We start from the raw sequence: 19,008 nt of genomic DNA, 5'->3' as shown, positions 1-19,008 counted from the left end.
TGCAGTGCCTGAACATTTGCTTGTCCTCTTTCTGATCTCGTTCTGAAATTACACAATGCCTTCCCCTGATTTTGAAATTCCAGTACAGTTGTCTGAAATCACGGCATCACGCGGTGTGATGAACGTGCAAATAAAACCATGTGATTTCGGCAGTATGGCGCCTCCTTCTGCCCAAAAAGCAGCTGCAAACACACTGAGAAATGTGATGCCTGAGATTAGACATGAAGCACAGACAAACTACCAAAGCCAGGCCTCTAATCAGTGTGAGTTATGATAGCACATATTCCACATCAAGTCTGTTTATAGCGCTTAAAAACAACAGGCATATTTTCTCATCATCTTTTTGCGGTTCACCTGGAATAGAAGAATCCCCTTTGTTGCAGTTTCCCATACAGTCGAATGTAAAATGTACTAAATAAATAAATTCTGTGATGTTTATGGCGTGTATATGAACAATAAAACAAGCTTTATGAGGCCAACGTCTCTCTTTTATCTAGAGAAACATGGGTTCCATGGCAGCCGAGTGTTTATCAGAGTCACAGCTGGAGAGGCAATCAGTACCATGTTCAGTGATCTGGACAGCGTACAGTGCAGCGTATAAAACGACAGGTCATACCCACTCCATCAATCAAACCATATACATATCTTTTATCTATATCTAGAAAAAACAGAATGTTTACTTACTGTATACATTGTCTACAGAGAAAGACATTTTGTGGACTGAAAATGTGTGTCATTTCACTTCTTATCTAATGGATGTGAAAACAGAACACACTGTTAAGATAAGACTGCAAAGACTAATTGGAGGGGGGAGGGGGTTGTGTGGTGTGTCCCAGACATAAGGCCGTTTTAGTTGTGAAATTCACTATCTGAGTTTCCACGAAAGCAGTTCTGTTGCCGAGCTGCATCAGCTCACAGTCATGTCATAACACGGAATATTACCTGCCAACTTTTATGTCTTAAATCAGCCTGTCGAAGCCTCATGGTCACTGCAGCTGAGGACGACAGGAACAGTTACAGTGACTCTCACATTCCAGGGGTTGCAACATGAAATTGTTCACATTCACTCGCTGTTGTTACCGGCATCAGTCACCAGATGTCACTGGAGGTTGCGTCTCTAAACGTGCCTAATGAGACTTGACTCTTTTTCCACTAAAAACACCAGTCACAACAGGTGGAAATGTACAATCTGTGACAAGCCTGTGTGTCTGTCTGCAGTGTATAAAAAACAACCCATCTATGGTCTACAGTTTGCATGAACACAAGCCGCTCTAGAGCATTCAAACCTCAGTGACAGATTTCTAAAACACGTCTGGTATATTAGACAGAGACTGATACATGAAGAGGGGAAGTTTTGGAATAACATGCAGCATTTTGTCTCCTGTTCTTGGAAACTTATATAAAGTTAATATGAAAGACCAAAAGGTCAGAAAAGGCTTGGTTTTAGTCTAAACACTGGAGCTGGGAAATGTTAGGCAGCAACAACAAGTACTTTTCACTTACTGAAAAGTACTTGTTGTACTGTTTGATCTTCTTCCCTCTGGCAGGCGTTACAGAACACTGTACACCAAAACTGCTAGACACAAGAACAGTTTTTTCCCCCAGGCCGTCACACTAATGAATACTTGATCAGTTTATTTATTCACTATTTTGCTTCCTTATCTTTTATATACATAAATATATATATTTAAAAATAGACCGGACCTCTGGACACCTTATTTATTCACTTTTTACTACACTCTTTTTAAATTATTGTTCTTGTTGTCCTTTGTTCTTTCAAGTTGAATGTATGTTAAGTTATGTTGATGTTTACGTTTAATGTACAGCGTGTGCTGGATAAAACCGGAGTCAAATTCCTTGTATGTGTTCACATACTTGGCCAATGAAGCTGATTCTGATTCTGATTCTGATTTAAACATAGACCCAGATTCCTGATATTTGGCTGGTGTTCATTCACCAAAAGCTATAATCAACATGGTTTCTCTGTCGTTCATCCACGTGCAAGTTCAGCCAGTTCCAGGTGGAATGGCATGGTGTGACCTGACGACCTACTTTCAGGTGAGACATACTGTACTGTAGGTGTGCAGCATTTGTCTCCAGTTCTTGGAAATGTTACATAAAATGAACATGAAAGACCAAAAGGTCAGAAAAGGCTTGGTATTAGTCAAAACACTGGAGCTGGGAAATGTACAAACTACTTTAGTCGTAGTACTTTTTATCTGAATTGACAAACCTACAGTGTTTTACTCTGACTTTGATACAACCACATTTTTTTTTTTTTTACATTTACAAGGCACTTGTGTGTTTATCTGTGTTTCATCCTTGTTTTGTGGCAGCAAAGAAGGTTTTTGACATATTATTAATGAAAGTAGATGTATAACTGGAAAAAATCTGATTAAAAAATGTTTAAAGATAGTCTAAATATTTAGAAAATATTTTTATTCTCATTTTCAGGTCTGAAGCTTTTACTTACAACAAATAATTTCAATTCTAAGACATCAATGACATTAAACTGTGCTGGGGATCTTTGTGTCAGAGGAAAGTAAACAAAACTGAATGTTATGAAACAGGTTCACGTTTATGATCGTTAATTAAGGTAACAATCAATATAATCATGATGATTAAAGATGATTATAATCTGATTTTAAGAAATACGTGACTGCGTTACACAATGCAACGTACTGTACCTAATAAAATGTCAACTGTAGTTACGGAGCTAACAGTTTCATTCTCCCCCTCGTGGTCAAAGTGTAGTGTTTCACGTTACATAAGCATCAAAATATAGGATTTGTCGTGTCGGTAAAATTCAAACTGTAAATAAAAACACAAACATCAATCATCACATATGGCGGAAGAGACAAATATAAATATGTTTCTGTAGCCCTCATGCAAACGCAAGGGGGTATAGCTCAGTGGTAGAGCATTTGACTGCAGATCAAGAGGTCCCCGGTTCAAATCCGGATGCCCCCTGTTTTTTTTTTTTTCTTTACAAATTTGTCATGGGTTGCAGACAGACAACACTTAAAATGCATATTTTACAAGAATATTTATTTATTTTAAAAAAATTACACATTACAATATTCAGTACACTTAAAAATAATTTGCAGCTAGTTCATTTTTCTGTACAGGAAATAGCTGCAATATACAGTATATAGATGAAATAGCTTTGTGGTTGTAGTCGTTTTTAAATAAATTATAATACATATGATATGACTGTATATGTTCAGGTTTAACAAAACAATCCTTTTGTTTTCAGGCATGATTCCATCTCATGGTGCGCTTCCTCTTCAGTTACAGTGTTGTCTTCCACAGAGGTTCGATGCTCGGCGAGGTAAGCTGCGAAAGTCACTTTGTGATTCAAGAGCTGTTCTGTATCCAGCAAGTTATAGACTATGGAAGTGCGGTCATCGCCAGATTACTAAAACATAATCAAACCACTGAGTGGTCTCTCGATGTGTACAAACACAAAGACCCAGATTCCTCACATTTTGGCTGGTGTTGGTTCACCAAAGCCTGTAATCGACCAGGTTTCTCTGTGGTTCATCCACGTGCATGCTCAGCCAGTTTCCGGTTGGAATGGGGTTGTGTGGTGCTGATGGCCTACTTTCAGATGAGACATACTGTACTGCAGGTCTGGCAACACACAAGACTAAATAAGGCATAAATAAAATGTGACACAGGGCAGGCCTGTGACTTCAAGGGTGGCTCAGTTTCAGGGCGCCTTCGATCCGGTGGTCTTAGTTTGCTACGACCCTCGTCTGCATCCAGTTCAGACTGGCAGGTAAACTGGAGGGAGAGAGAAGAAAGAGAAAAGCACTTTTAGAGCTATTGTTGTTGAGGAATTTTCAGATTAAAAGCATATTTTAAATGTGCATGAAGTATAATATGTTCTCAATTGAGAGTGTTTACAGTTAGGAGGTGTCGTTGTGTGACCTTGAGAGTCTTCTGTTGTTATTGCTTATTTGTTTGTTTATTAATTAGGATCATCATTATCTTTGGTAACCCTAACCCTTAAGTAAAGATAGTCTTCCTGGGCGCCACCTTCAAAACATACACTAGATCGGTGGTTCCCAAACCTTTTATACCAAGAAGATATCCAGCTCTGGAATTATCGACATTATCACAAACGCTAAAGTTCTTTTTGTATCTGTTTCATTTTCTACACACTTAGCTCCACTCCACACGTACCCTGATATATATACGGAAGAACAGTATTTCTGATACCCCGCCCCACCCACCACCAGAGGATGCTCGCCTACCACAGCTTGAGAACCATGGTTCTATATTGAGAATGTTTACAGTGAGGAGGTGCCATCGTGTCTCATTATGTTTATTAATTAGCATGTTTGCCCTCCATTAAGTGCAGCTATAGTCTTCCTGTGCCCCCGCCTTAAAAACATACAGTACAATAGACAAGCCAAAGATAAATAATAGAAATAGATAGTGTAATAAATAGTGACTTGTTCACCACAATTAGTTTGTGGCCACGGTTTTACCACGTAATCCCTAATTCAACACACTGAATGAATAAATATAACATAGTGAATCAGTCCACTATGTTATGTTTATTCATTCATGTCATCAACTTATTTACCGTTATCATGGTTTTGTATTTATTTTATGAATTGTTTGAAAGGAAACTTTCAAAAAGATATAAACAACAACTTTCCTACTCGTTTCAGACTTAACTTACAAAGAAGTAGTTTTATATTTTTTCAGCTTCTGGTTATTTATCTGTGGATTTGTGATCTTTTCTGAACACAGATCTATCATACATTCATATATTCAAGTACAAATAAAGGTTTTAGATTTAGGTGACATTGTGAATAGCTGTTTTTTTTATTACCCCAAAATGTTTATATTCATATCATGAGCTGGGTGAGCTCTACAGAGGCCATCATGGTGGACAACCATGTTCTCATAATAGCACCAATGGACCAACTTTGGAGTTTTGATGCTAATTGAAGGCCACGCAGATTCTACAACTCTTTCACCTTCAATTCTTTTCTGTATTTGTCACTTTTCATTATCATAAGAAACCGTACATGTAACAACAAGTAGGTTTCTCTTTATCTGGCCGAGGCGGTGCAGAATGTGGTTGTTGCAGCTCATGTTGATAAATGGAAAGGTATTTCTTGCTGCTGGGTGTGTTAGTCAGTGTTGACTGGAATGACTCATGAACATCGTTGTCAGAAAGAGAGAGTGTGTGAGTCGTGTGTTGGACTCACCCCTCTCCAGTCAGGGCACAGCATGCTTGGACATGCCAGGAGTGTGTTGTGATGGAGTCGAGAGTGAGACACTGGGAGATCTCAGCCGGCGTCATTGAGCCTTTCATGTCCTGTTTGTTGGCCAGAATGAGAACAGCCGCCCCCTGTAGGTCCTGCATCAAAACGGGATACAAACATTGATTTATATTTAGTCAGCTGAAAAAAAAACAATAACCCACAAATGTTTCTTCCATGTCACTTAGGGGAACAAAGAAGAGCAGCGTCAGCGGAAAAACATTTAAACACACGTCTGTCAACGCGCTGACTCACGCCGTCTGAACTGACACTTCCTCATGGTGTTGTGTCATGGGTTCGTGCCTAAACTGTGACGTAATCCGCCACAGAGAGTGGGAGTATAATCTCGATCAGCAAATACCAGACGGGGAGTTTCAGCGAAAAACAAACGTGTTTTTGAATATTCGGCATATTCTGCTGTGAAGCTCTGTGACGAGTTTAGGCCTCATGGAGCTTAACTCAACTGTATGTTGTCTTTTGACAATATGAAGTTTAAAGGTGTATATTTGTGTTGTGTATACCTCATGTGCGAGCATTCGATGAAGCTCCTCCTTGGTTAGAGTCAGACGTTCCCGGTCGGTGCTGTCCACGACCAGAATAACAATCTACAGGGAAGAAAAAGCATCACACACACACACAGAATGAGCAGATGTCACATATCAACAGAGCCGGAAAGAAGAAGAGTGCTACTGACATGTGTGTCATATAGTTAAGGAATTATATAACAGTACCTGGCTTTATCTATACAAGGGGCAGAGGGTGACTATGAGATTGTAGGTTAATAAAAAATAGCCCTAGTTCCATTTATAATGCTATTAATAATCTATAATTCACTCCCAGAAACTTCAACTTTTTTGGATTTTCAGAGTCCAGTGAAGGATGCAAACCTCTGTGTTGCAGAAGTACGAGTACCAGCTGGCTCGCAGGCTCTCCTGTCCGCCGATGTCCCAGACCAAGAAGTGCGTGTTCCGCACGGTGATCTCCTCCACGTTGCTGCCAATGGTCGGCGTTGTGTGGACGGCTTCCTTTGTCAGACTGTGACGGGACAGAGAGGAGACATTGTTTTGTTTTCTCATCTTATATCGAGGGAAAAAGCAGATATTGATGAGTACACTGGGTACATTGAAAGGTGCCACACATACATCCAATTGTGACTTATATGATATGAAAGTAGCCACATCACTTACAACTGGTAGAGGACGGTGGTCTTGCCTGCGTTGTCCAGACCCACAAGGATGACTTTGTGCTCTGTAGGAAAAACATTTAAAATTCACACACTTGTCTAATCTTAAGAGGTGTATGGGTGGTTAAACCACATAAGACACACAGATAAGATGAAACATGTACAGGACTCAGATGAGGTCATTTACGTCAGCACGTTACATCAATACTTTTAAAAACAATGCTTTGCCGGTGACTGTACGTCAGAGAAGGAAGCTGAACGTCACACTTTTCACTGAGAGTCAGTGGGAGAAAACAAATATTTTATACTTTGAAAAAAAAAAAAGTTGATTCCAATTTATAACCCACTCAAATATTGTGTCATGTATGATATTGACACATATGTTAGACCTGATTAAATAATATTAAGACAACATAAAAGTGTCTTACCTTTGTCACCGAACACCACAGCCATCATCTTGGTGAGCACAAATCCCATTTTGTCCAACAGGTGTGTGATGAATTTAAGAATAAATAAATAAATGAAGGCAGAGTAAACACCACAGACTTCAGTATGTGTGTGTGTGTGTGTGTGTGTGTTCACAGCTGACTGACAGACTAACAGCTGTGAGGCTCCTACACCTATAAGACCAGTTTCTACAGGGGCGGAGCCACGGTGAACTCATTTTTTCTTTCTTTCTCAGAGTCAGAGGACAAAGGACATAGTAACGCTGTGTTCAAGTGCTGTGGGAAATACCAGAATCTCAGCACATGAGCTGCCAACGGCCACCAAAGTAAACGTAAACAAGTGCATGATTGAAAATGTGCTTTTTGTGTGTGTGTGTGTGTGTGTGTGTGTGTGTGTGTGTGTGTGTGTGTGATGAAATTGAGATTTTGCCAATTTGAAAACATAATAAAGACGCAACAGACGAAGCAACACAACAGGGATTTTTGTAAACTTGTGACTTGTATAATAATTCACAATCATATTTGTTGATTAAAGGTGTTGTGGTGATGCAGCTATATAATAATATAATAACTGTTGTGTTACTTGTCCCGTCTGTTCTTGGAACACCCAGCTGTTATCACTCTTTCTTTAGAACACAATGTGAAATTTAAAATGCCAAGTGGAAACCTGCCAATTAGCTGCTGCTGTGGCATAATTACACTGTTAATCTAATTAGCTAATAGCTGTTCAAGTCAAAGAAAATTGTGTTCTTTTCCAATGATGTAAAACAAAGAAGTGGCTGGAGATCTATTCTATATATGGATAGGGAAGAGAAACTGTTCTTGTTCCTCTTTCTGTGCCAGAGAAAACTTGTTATGAACAAACAGAAAGTAAAACTGAATATCATGAGGAATCCCCTGGACTTTCCACTCAAATTCCCAAATACAGTATGTCCGGGTGTAAACTGCCCAACAACAGAAGTTTCAATGAGCTCCATAAAAGCAATAAACTGCTTAGATATAAAAGGATATAAAAGGTTCAATAATCTGTGTAGATTTGTGTCGCTCTGAAATGACTGCTGCTGCTGCTGCTGCTGTCATCTTTGTTACAATCACACTCCGACGTAGGGCTCACGTTTGAGCTGAAGGAAAGAAAAGCACAGAAAAACAAAAACATCCATCTGTGTGACATTTCCTCCACTGCAGGTTATCGCAAGTGATGAGGTGACGCTGACGTCAAGAAATAAAAACCACATCCTGGACTCAACTTCAGTCTTTTTAACATATTACATTTCCTCCTCGATTGAGATATGGAACAATGAAGTGACGAGGGCCTCTTTATTCTGTGAAATTCCTCTTGATCTGCATTTGGTGGTAAACCTACATTTGTTGTCTTTGTTCTGGTTTTGCAGGTTTACACCCACAAAAGAACATAGACTGGATTATGTGTGTGTGTGTACCTGTATTGGTCTTCTCTTAAGGACATTTTCTGGCATAAATACTGACCTTGCCAGGACCAGTCGTCCTCATGGAGACCAAAACCTGGTCATAATGAGACAGAAACTCATTTCTGAGGAACTGGTTAAGTTTAGGGCAAAGATTTGAATTGTGGTTCAGGTAAAGGTTTGGGTTAGGCATGTTATGGTTAAGTGATTGTGATAAGACTTTGTTGAGGGTGTCCAAATAAATGGAGGCCAAAGTTGTGTGTGTGTGTACATGACTTTGTGAAACAATTGTCAAGCAAAACTATCTTTGTCGATGACATTTTTGCTGGTCCACACAACTTTAATGGGCTTTTTAAAGGGTTAAGACCTGGTTTTAGGGTTAGGCATTTAGTTGTGATGGTTAAGGTAAGGATAAGGGCTAGAGAATGCTTTATGTCTGTGTGTGTCCACACAAAGAATGCAAAACCAGCGTGTATGTTAGTGTGTATGTGTGTTTCTCTATGTGTACAGATTTAGTTTCAGAGATTAGAAATGTGATATAGAATTGGGTTCAAACTGGGTTAAGGTTAATGTTCAGAGTTATGCATTACAGTTAGAATAAGGGTAAATAAGTGTGTGTGTGTGTGTGTGTCTAGGTATTACTAATGTTGTGGGGACCTAAACCTGTTTACACAGTAACATTATGGGGACTTGTTTATGGGGTCAATTACTACATTTTAAGGTAAAGATATGTTTTAAAGTTATGTTGAGGTTAGAATAAGGATTAGGATTAGGCCAGTAGTAATTATGGTTAAGGTTAGAGGGTTAGGGTTAGGCAAATGAATGTCAGTCAATGTCATGTATGTCATGTATGTCAAACATGTGTTCAGTTACAATTATGGAGACTTGTCTTCCTTGTGGGGACAAAAAGCAAGTCAATTACTACATTTTAAGGTAAAGATATGTTTTAAGGTTATGTTGAGGTTAGAATAAGGATTAGGATTAGGCCTGTAGTAATTATGGTTAAGGTTAGAAGGTTAGGGTTAGGGAAATGAATGTCAGTTAATGTCATGTATGTCGAACATGTGTTCACAGTTACAATTATGGGGACTTTTGAGGTGAAGACATGTTGAATGGTAAGGTTAAGGTAAGGGTTAGGTATTAACTGCTTATGGTTAAGGTCAGGATTATGCTCTCCAAATAAAGGAGAAGATAGGAAAGAAAAGCTTACTCCACCAAACCTCTTAGCATGCCCCCTTGAGAGACACCACCATCTTTGTTGAATGCCAAAATAGTGCACATTTTACGTTCTTACATTCTCACCGTGTAAATTAAAGTGACACAGTGGCATTTCCTGGTTAAACTTTTTAATTAAAATACGAATTTATCCACAGATTAAAAATGAAAGGCAGAAAAAGCAAAATGCAGCTACAGTCAGGCACCAATGATACAGGTTATCTCATATTTTTTTTAACAATTGCGATAACGCAACAATAACATTATTCACCGATCATTATTTAATATCTATTTATGTCGACTTGAGGACGGGCAAGGCTGAGGCAGCCCGCCGAAGACATTCATGGATTCTTCATTATAGGTAACTGAGCAAAGACCTAAGTTGATCCTCCCCACCCCACAAACCCCACCCCCTCCTCACAGTCCTCTCACTACCTCACAAGAATTTTAAAATTTCAAATAAAAAATTGCAAATGTCCACAGGAAAAAGAAAAAAACCCCAACACTAATGCAGTCTGAAATCAAGAGTAATAAGAGAGTGGTAATTAATATCAGACAAGCTATAGCTGTTTGACTGGAGTGATTAACCACACACAAGTACGTTTTTTTTCTATGACCTTTAGCCCTGAAATAAACAGAAGACGAAGCTGGTGCCAAGAAAACGAGACGATGCTGCGGAGGAGCCACAGAGACACGCAGAGACACAGCTATGAAAACGAGTGCGACAAGAGTTAAGACATCCCACCATGGCAGTGGTGGACATGGCTTGGTGAGACATTCCGGCACTTGTGATCGGAGTTTTCTTGAATTAAGGGTGATTTGTTTTTTTTGTTTTTTTAGGGTGGGAGTGTCTAAGGCAGGACACGATTCACATGACCGATAATCGCAGTTACTCCTCTGAATCTACACCACATTAGAAAAACCAAAGGACAGGTGAAGACTGCAGGCGCCCTCAGCACCCATGAAGACGGTGGGGGTGAGTGGAAATCGGGAGGACTGGTTCAGATGTGTACTGTGGCTGAACCAGTTTGGGGAAGAGGAAGAAGAAGAAGTAAACATCTTTGGAGTGTATTCTTTACTGTTATCAAGCTGACATGAGTGTAGCAACGGCGACACATTTTCTTGTTAAAATATGGCAACTTCTCCACCCGCTTTTTTTAAGGTCTGGGTGATACAAACGTGGAGGTGAGAGACTCAAAAGACTCCTGGATCTCATGATGGGAGGAAAACCCTGACATCCAAAAGCACAGAGTGAGATTATAGAAGAACCCTGACACTGTACATGCTGTACACGGGGACGGTGGACTTTAGACCCTGTTTAAGACTGCCGAGGACAGACAGACGGACGGACGGACGGACGGACGGACGACAGCTTTACCAGCCTTCACATTCTACAGCTGAAGGATAGATTGACGCATACAGATCACAATCATAGATTCACAATCGTACAACACTTACTTACTGTCCTTGTGCTGTCAGTATAGAAATCCGTGATACTCATGCAGTATTAACATAAGAAACAAAAAGAAGACCAATAATAGTATCTTTCTAAACATAAACAAACTGAATTGCAGAAGAAGAAGGTGATGAGAATGGCATCTGGCAGTCGATGTCTTAATTTACATAGTACAGGGATGTAAACAGATTAATTGGTTAGCCTGACTTGCATGGCCCCAAACCCACACTCGAGTTCACTTTGAACCTAGAATCTGGACCTTCCCCTCCCTCCGTCCTCAGTCTGTCCAGGGGCACACTCGCCTCTGTGGTATGACGCATGCTCAGCGGATGTAGACGTCCCTCCCCCAGTCGTCCTGATTCTTGTTGCGGCTCACGTTGGCCCCCGTGTCCACAGGGTCCTGGCAGTAGCGCTCCCTCAGCTTGGCGCGTCCGTGCGGCTGCGTCTGGCTCGGCATCGGAGGGTGGTTCAGGTTCTCCTGGTCCGGCTCGGCGCCCTCGTCTTCCCAGGACGCCTGTCTGCCGTGATGCTGCGCTAGGTGGAGCCGGCTGCCCCCGCCCCCTCGGTAGGGCTCGGGCTCTTCGTAGGGGTCGGTCTCAATGTCCATGCAGGAGTCGCCGGCCTCGGTGTAGGCAGAGTCCCGGCTACCCTGGGTCTCAGAGTCGAAGGTGTCTTGCCGGGACAGGCCCCGCCCGCTCCCCCCCCGTAGCTGACCACGAGAGGAGCGCAGATACGTTTGCTGCTGCTGCTGCTGCTGCTGCTGAGGCTTCCCACCCAGGTCGGTCTGATAGTCGTGAAGAGTGCCGCTCCCACCGCACTCTGTCAGAGGCCCTTCCCGCTTCTGCTCGCCGTGCACCAGGTACGGCCCCTGCAGCCGGCAACGACCATGCCACACCACAACCATGCAGAGACACAAACAACAGAAGCAAGACCAAACTGTCAGTGGTTAGTCAGCAGGGTGAGAGGGCAAAGGTCAAAGAGGGCAACAACACCAGGCACTTAAGAGTTCATTCATTCAGCAGCATCGAACCGTCATCATCAGTCTAACACACACACACACACACATGTTTTAAGTTAATCTCACTAACACATGTACACACAGTCTGCACAAGCACATTAGTGTCACTAACTTTTTCAAAACACACTCCCTGCCTGCAATCTTAAGAACATTCTGAGTGTCTACCACTAAAGAAGCAGTGCCACCTACTGGCTGACTGATCTTATGGCAGGAGAAAAAAATAAAAGAAGAAGCAGAAACTGCCAAATGATTACATCATTAATTGAACTCACAGTGCACACTGTGTGGGGTTTATACTGACACACCGAGCACAGTGTGTTCAACCTATGCTGTAAATGAGGAGATAGTTCACTTTAGATTAAGATAAAAAGACACCCACAGTGTTCATACCACACAGAAGACTGTGTGTATTTCAGTTTGTGGCGTCAAACTATGGAATGGGACGGGGAGGCGGGTTTAAGCAAAGCACAAGTGTTAATCAGTTTAAACAAAAATACACAGACATTTTTCATGAAATATACGGATGAGGATGTTCTTTTTTTCTTTTTTTAAGTTTCGGATTAATAATTTGTATATTTATGTCGTGTGCAAATATATTTGAGGCCATTTAACTATTTAATAGAAACATATATGGATACAGGGACATTAAGGTTTTACTCCCTTTTCTCTTACATGTATTTTCTTACGGGGTTTCTTTTTATTTCATGCCCAAAATAAATCATTCCATTCATTCACTCATTTATTTATGAGATTATCTGATTATTTTTGTTGCCACTACAGCGACTGACTCAGCAATGTTAGACATTTTCAGCCCATCGGTGCAAATGATTTCATATTAAAGCCTGAATATCTCTGACAGGGACAACTTTGGCTCGGATTAGTATTTAGCTGTTGTTATAAAACAAAAATGGATTAAACTGGACAAAGTGTTAGCAACAGCCTCCACCAAACTAAGTGTTTCTGTTTGAAGAGGCGGACATGACTTGCTGTTTTCAGGGGTGGTACCATGGCAACACGGAGGAGGACAGCAAACTGGATTCAGCCTCCCAGAGAAAACAGAAAGTGCTGGAGAAAGAAGGCCACGGAGCAAACGGGGGCAGGGTGGGGGCAGCAGATATCGTTTAACTCTTGATTACAGTGAAATGGAGGAGGCCGCGGCTGGAGGTGCCATATCGGTCCAGAGTGCTTTGAGTTGAGCTGCTCTCACGGGTGGCAGGGAAAGAAAAAGTAAGATGAACTGAAAAAATAAAGACTATGTCATTTTACTCACAGGTGTTTTCAAACTAGCTGTGCAAATGTGGGAAAACAGGCTCCATACATTAAACTGAATGTGTTAGGTGTCGTGTTTTCTTATATACAGCAAACACCGCTCCTTCAGGGTAAAGAGATCAGGCTGCTGGGTTTGGATTGAGGTTGAGTTGCCGGAGTCCCCTCCCCCCTCCCCCCCTCCCCTCCACCTTCTTTCTCTCGACTCAAAGAGCATGTTCCTCCATTTTGCCCTCGATGGCTAGAGCACCGTCCATGTCAGGCCACAGATCCATATTTCTGCGCAGGGAGGTGAGCACCTGTACCTGCAGGTTGGAGACGGGCTCGGGGGAAGCGGCCAGAGCCGCAGTGGCCATGGTACGGTTGAGCAGAGGGTTGGGAGGGTTGCTGCTCGGGGGGTGTGTCGCCTTCCAGTAGGCCTCCAGATAGTCAGCCAGGTGCTCGCAGGCGTCTTCCAGCTGGTTCTCGTCCAGGATGATGTCAAATAATTCCTGCAGGAGAGCCACGAGTGTGTTATTCCCCACATTTTAGAATATCGCTCGAAAGAAATCCATCATAAAAAAACATAAACTCACAGGTGGGCACTGAGCCAGCTTGTCTGCTGCCACCATCTGCACATTTAGGTGTTTAGCCTGGGACTTGCCTCTGGATTTAATGAGTCTCTGGAGAACCTGCAGGGAGTAAACAGCACCGTGTCTACTAATACAACATTTACTCGTCGTGATAATATACGCGGAAGACGCTCACTCATCCACTGCTGCACGCGTGCTGATGTGATTTTATCTCCATAAAGAAAAAGACAATGACAAATTAAAAAGAGTATCACACAATAACACGGGCTGTGTGTGTGTGTGTGTGTGTGTGTGTGTGTGTGATTCACATCCTGCAGGTTTCACCCTACTGCACTACTCAACAGCTGCTGGTGGTACACGCACACCAAATATAGCAATGCAGCAGAGTAACGAAGGAGGTTATAAAACACGGGGACTGCAACAATTAATCGTTTAATAATCGGTCACTAAATCAATCACCAACTATTTTGTCATTATGTTAACATCACATGGTTAAGCCCCCATCCAACGGGATTACTTTTACATGGAGAGGTGGGGATTATCAGAGGGATTTTAGTCCCCGACGTCGTTACCGGACGATGTCAGTGAGATTCGAGCAACTTTTCTTTGGGTTAAAAGATTCTGGAAAAATTATCCCAGGTAATGCTAATCCCAGGTAATGCTAATCCCATGCAGTAAATGTGTGCATAAATATTACTTTAAACAAGTCGTTATCAAGTGAAGCATTCAGTTTCTCGCTAGACTAGGATGTTGGATAAGTCTGTGACAAAGCTCAGGTGTTCACAGAAAACGAAGAACACCGTTCCGATCAGGTAAATAAATCTCTTTGCAAATGGTGTGGTTCTGCTGCAAAATGCACAGGACAAACATCTACTTTACTCCTCCCACTTGTGGTCGTTTTACTGAGATTTCGTGTCCCGTGTGAACTGGTGTTAATGGTTGTTTGTCTCTGTACGTGATGGACTGGCGACCTGTCTGTCCAGGGTGTACCCCGCCTTTCCACCCTATGACAGCTGAGATTGATGCCATCACTGCCCGCTACCCTCATGTGGAGGATAAAGTGGCAGAAGATGAGTGAGTGAGTGAGTGAGTGAGTATTACAGTTGTCCTGTGGTAAAGTTACATCTACATCTACCCATGGAAAACTAATCCCGCCTGAAAAGTTCTTAAATCTGATCAAAATTGCATTTGACATACATGTAAACACTTAAATTACGACTACATGTATACCTTCAGTTGGACCACAGTTGGACTGAACCCCACTAACACCCAGAAATAACAGAAGAAGCCGATACACAGAAGAATAAGACAACAGCGACAAAAACAAAGTGAAATTCAGGCCAGTAAATTTACAGCAGCCTTCAGTTGCCGTACCTTAGGTGAGGCTATTTTGATATAGACAATGATGGGAGCGAGGGAGGTCTTAGCCAGCTGAGAGGGATGGTTGATGGTGTCTGCATCCAGAGCGACCAGCTGCAGAGTGCGGGCCAGCTCAAAGATGCGCTCGATCTCACTCTGCACCTCCGCTGAAGGACCGGGGGAAACAGATAAGACACATAAGTACAAACAAGACCGTGCATATTTAACCGAGGAAACCGACATGTTAGGACTCAGTCATGCATGTGGAAGTCTTAGGGGGAAAAACCACTCCACACAAGCATATGAATTAGATTGAATCACAGTTAAAAGTTCCATTTATGCACACAGCTAAATGGAGCATCCTCATTCTGTTGCCACCTCCTGACATTTAGGGGTATCCTCATGTTGCTTCTGGCCATTAGTATGTCCAACTTGCAAATGAAGGAGGCACGTGTAGAATGAGATGCCAGCAGGCGGCACTCGGAGGAGCTCATAATAAGGGACACAAATCTCCACCATGTAAATAAAACAGAAACAAACAAAAAGGAAGAAATCACCCTCATCAAACAGATGAAGTGGAACGTTAGTTTGTGTTAGCGCTTAATTAGCACAGCAGTAATTACTCTATCAGGTGAACTGCTCTGTTTTCAGTGTTCCTCAGAAACCAAACAGCCTCCGAGAGCTTGTGCTTTAACATTTCACAGTTTCCCCCGTTTTCTATCAGCCCGCTGACGCGCGAGGAGCACGGTGGAAACAGAGAACCAGAATCTCCTGCACGTAAAGCTCACGTCAAACCTCAGCGCCTCTGAGGTGTGTGTGTGTGTGTGTGTGTGTGTGAGCCGCATACAGCGATAACAGGAGCAAGACAATCTGAGGAGAAACCAAGGCCTGCCTCCAGACGGCGGAGAAAAAGAGAATTAAAAGCTGGACATGTGAAAGACGTCCTCTGCAGAGGGATTACAAACATGAACTTAACTCATATATAGGAAATGAAGGGTTCTATTATAGCCTGCACATAGACCTGGACTCTGTGAATGTGGATTAGACTGAGGAAACAAACTCTAAATCAAGCTTTTCTAGAAGATAAACTCATGGAAAGAAGCAGGTTCCTCTCTGCAGCTACCGGCCACCCTGCTGCCCTCCCTCCCACAGATCTGTTCCGGCTTTGGTTTTGTGATTCTTTTCTCTTTTTGTTTCCGAGACTACAGGCTGTCACACAGAACTGTGAGGAACAGAGAAACTGACAGACAAGCAGACAGGCAGACAAACTATGCATGAGCAGATGATGAGTAAAGATAGAAGACGAGGGAGAGCAGAGGAGAGGAGAGGAGAGGAGAGGAGAAGGAGGGAGGCGTCATTGTTCTGTTGGAAGGAGAGCATACGTACCCAGTACGTCTGAATCAAAAGAGAGTGGAGGAAGAGGATGGGTGGTGGGAGAGAAAAGGGGGGAGGATGGGTAAGAGGGCAGGAAGACAGGATGAGGAGAGAAAGGATCAGACTCAGGCAGTGGGAGTGGGTATAAGAAAGGAAAAAACTTGACACTTTCTGACCTGGAACTACATTAATCTGACATGGAGTAGCCCTCAGATTTGTTACATAAAAAAATAAAAAAAGGGAAATCATAAGTTATGACAGTTAAGACTTCATGTGCAACAAAACAAGCCGCTCTTATTTTACTGCCGTGATGAACATCACTGCTGGGTGTCGTTACAGCTACAAGCTGTCATGTCGGTTCTTTTAAAGGTCCAGTGTGTGACATTTGGGGGGGTTTACTTGCAGAAATTGAATTCTCTACCTCTGTGTAACTGCTTTAAAAAAGTTAGACTTTTGTTTTTGTAGCCTTACAATAAGCCTTTTATATTTTATACTTTAGGCCACGCCCCAAACAGACAAATCGGGGTCTACCATTTCTTACGATCGCACTACAGAATGTCACTCATATTTTTACACACTGCACCTTTAAATGACAGTGGTCCAAATTTCTGTAGAAAATACATAGGATTTTTGACAATAGCTCTCATTCCAGTCTTTTTTTTTTAAATAAATAAAACCAAGCTGCCAATTAAAGGGATAAAAAAAAAGATCTGACGCTGATATTGTGTCATTTGATTATCATCGATAAATTCGTTAAACTCACTTGAATCCAAGAATGAAATTTTGCTGATAATTCAAACAAAGCATAGAGTAGATGTGAAACACAGACAGGAAGATAGTTCAATGAATGTGACGTGATGAACAGAAATGTTACCTCGCTGCCTGATCTCCACATTTTAAATATACCCTACTGTCCTTCAAATAGAACCGAGCAAAGACAAGTCAAACACGCGCGTGTTCTTCTCACCCAGACTGGAGCGGGTACTGGAGCGCTCGATGATGGTGTGTTTGTTGGGGTTGTTGAGGACGGAGCGTTTGGCCAGAGAAATGTCCGCTGTCACCCGCGTGATGGATATCCTGAAACAGAGACGTGGTGAACCAGTTTAAAGCAGGAAAAAAAACCCTGAACGCGGACGCCGTGAAACTTCATTATCTTCTTACCTGCCCTCAAACTTATGCTTGAGGAAGTCGAAGAGCGCTTTCTGCATCATGTCCGTCACCTGGAGGTGAAACGCGAGGCGTGAGACAATGTGCGATGGAAGTGACATTTACAAATAAAAGCAGATGTTTTTGCTCATCGTCTCCTCACCTCGTAGCCTTTGAGTGACGGCCCAACTAGGATGATGGGTCTCATGGAGGGGACCACGTCATAGGGAGGGACGTGCTCCATCTGAGGACAAGCCAGGACAAGACAACAGTTATGTTATGTCATGATGTTGTGTTTTAAACGTACACTCACACAGGTTCTTTGAGGGTCACTTAAAAAAAGCTCTCAGCCTCATCCTGGAAACAAGGAGCAGTAAGTCCCATTTTAGGGATGTAACTGTAATCTATGACATCACCCATAAGAATCTGGATTCCTGTTTTTGAAGCATCCATTGGTGGAATTAGATTAGCATCAATATTATCAAACAAACAAAACAAAAATGAACCACAAAATCACACTACAAGGTTTTTTTGCCCGCTTTTACCCATGATTCACAGTATGTTAGAGTCTGCACTGGTCAGCACTCGTTGTGGACAGTCATCATGGCGAGTGTGTGAGGTTAACAGACCCGATCCAACCTCAGTGTTTTCAGTTTTTGGGACGTGGTGGGACTATCAAAGGTTGTTGTCAAAATGGACAGAGAAAGTTGTGTAGTGTGTTCCCCAGCTTAAGAACCACACGTCTTCCGTGGCAAAACAACCAAACCTGACTTTGAGCTCATTTACCCAACATTGGTGCCAAAGTGCTGTTGAAGAAGAGATTCTTGGAAAAACAATGTCTCTAACTGAGGCTAAGAACTTTTTTTTTTAACGTACCCTCAGCCATAAATCAACATTCATCAACACAAAAGCCCTTAACCCCCCCCCCGGTCTGTCTTTCAGAGCCGTGATTGATGGACGGTGAGTTTCAGACACTGGACTACATGCGTTTTATTGACAGCAGGAATCTGTGTCTGCAGTCTCTCACATAATTAAAGTGTCCATAATTAAAGCAGACTCCAGGGTGTCAGGAAAGCTCTAACACAAACATTATACAGCACTTCACACTTATCTCTGCTGGTATGAAGCAGTATATATTGCGCCACTTTTTTTTAGATTTGTGCTTTTAATTCTAAGGAATTCCATAATTATCTTTTCTATTTAGATGTTTTCTTGTATTTTTATTTTACTATTTCTGTTGTTTTAGTAAAATGTAACATAAAGAGCC

The 19,008-nt window shown here is 42.0% G+C and overlaps 2 protein-coding genes and 1 non-coding gene across 5 annotated transcripts in view; 1 reads left to right on the top strand and 2 right to left on the bottom strand.

Moving 5' to 3' along the window:
- Window positions 1-2,898: 2,898 nt before the first annotated feature.
- On the top strand, window positions 2,899-2,970 carry trnac-gca (transfer RNA cysteine (anticodon GCA)). Its single transcript has one exon. It is a non-coding gene; the product is annotated as a tRNA-Cys (tRNA).
- Window positions 2,971-3,031: 61 nt separating this feature from the next.
- Window positions 3,032-7,261, bottom strand: arl5c (ADP-ribosylation factor-like 5C). Its single transcript, XM_058652862.1, has 6 exons — window positions 6,894-7,261; window positions 6,470-6,530; window positions 6,170-6,317; window positions 5,804-5,887; window positions 5,229-5,380; window positions 3,032-3,786 (listed from the first exon to the last, which is right to left on the bottom strand). The coding sequence occupies exons 1-6, from the start codon at window positions 6,940-6,942 to the stop codon at window positions 3,738-3,740; spliced, it is 543 nt and encodes a 180-aa protein (XP_058508845.1). The 5' UTR covers window positions 6,943-7,261; the 3' UTR covers window positions 3,032-3,737.
- A 3,635-nt stretch (window positions 7,262-10,896) lies between these two features.
- The window catches only part of cacnb1 (calcium channel, voltage-dependent, beta 1 subunit), a 37,557-nt gene continuing 29,445 nt past the window's right edge, over window positions 10,897-19,008 (bottom strand). For all 3 annotated transcript variants that reach the window (XM_058652859.1, XM_058652860.1, XM_058652861.1), the window contains 7 exons: window positions 17,905-17,985; window positions 17,757-17,815; window positions 17,563-17,672; window positions 15,237-15,388; window positions 13,866-13,961; window positions 13,596-13,781; window positions 10,897-11,874 (listed from right to left, as the gene is read on the bottom strand). In XM_058652859.1, the coding sequence (XP_058508842.1) occupies window positions 11,329-11,874; window positions 13,596-13,781; window positions 13,866-13,961; window positions 15,237-15,388; window positions 17,563-17,672; window positions 17,757-17,815; window positions 17,905-17,985 (1,230 nt within the window). In that variant the 3' untranslated portion in view covers window positions 10,897-11,328. The remainder of the gene's footprint in view (window positions 11,875-13,595; window positions 13,782-13,865; window positions 13,962-15,236; window positions 15,389-17,562; window positions 17,673-17,756; window positions 17,816-17,904; window positions 17,986-19,008) is intronic.

This window comes from Solea solea, chromosome 16, assembly GCF_958295425.1.
Source record: "Solea solea chromosome 16, fSolSol10.1, whole genome shotgun sequence".
NCBI classification, from domain to species: Eukaryota; Metazoa; Chordata; class Actinopteri; order Pleuronectiformes; family Soleidae; genus Solea; species Solea solea.
Note: the sequence above shows the minus strand (reverse complement) of the source record. Positions and strands in the feature narration are given on the sequence as shown.

Excerpts from the sequence above, each read along its gene's own strand:
- arl5c (XM_058652862.1), bottom strand. The coding sequence starts at position 6,942 with ATGGGATTTGTGCTCACCAAGATGATGGCTGTGGTGTTCGGTGACAAA. Across the intron at positions 6,531-6,893 it reads TGTGGTGTTCGGTGACAAAG|AGCACAAAGTCATCCTTGTG; the intron begins GTAAGACACTTT and ends TTTTTCCTACAG. Across the intron at positions 3,787-5,228 it reads TGTGCCCTGACTGGAGAGGG|TTTACCTGCCAGTCTGAACT; the intron begins GTGAGTCCAACA and ends CTCTCCCTCCAG.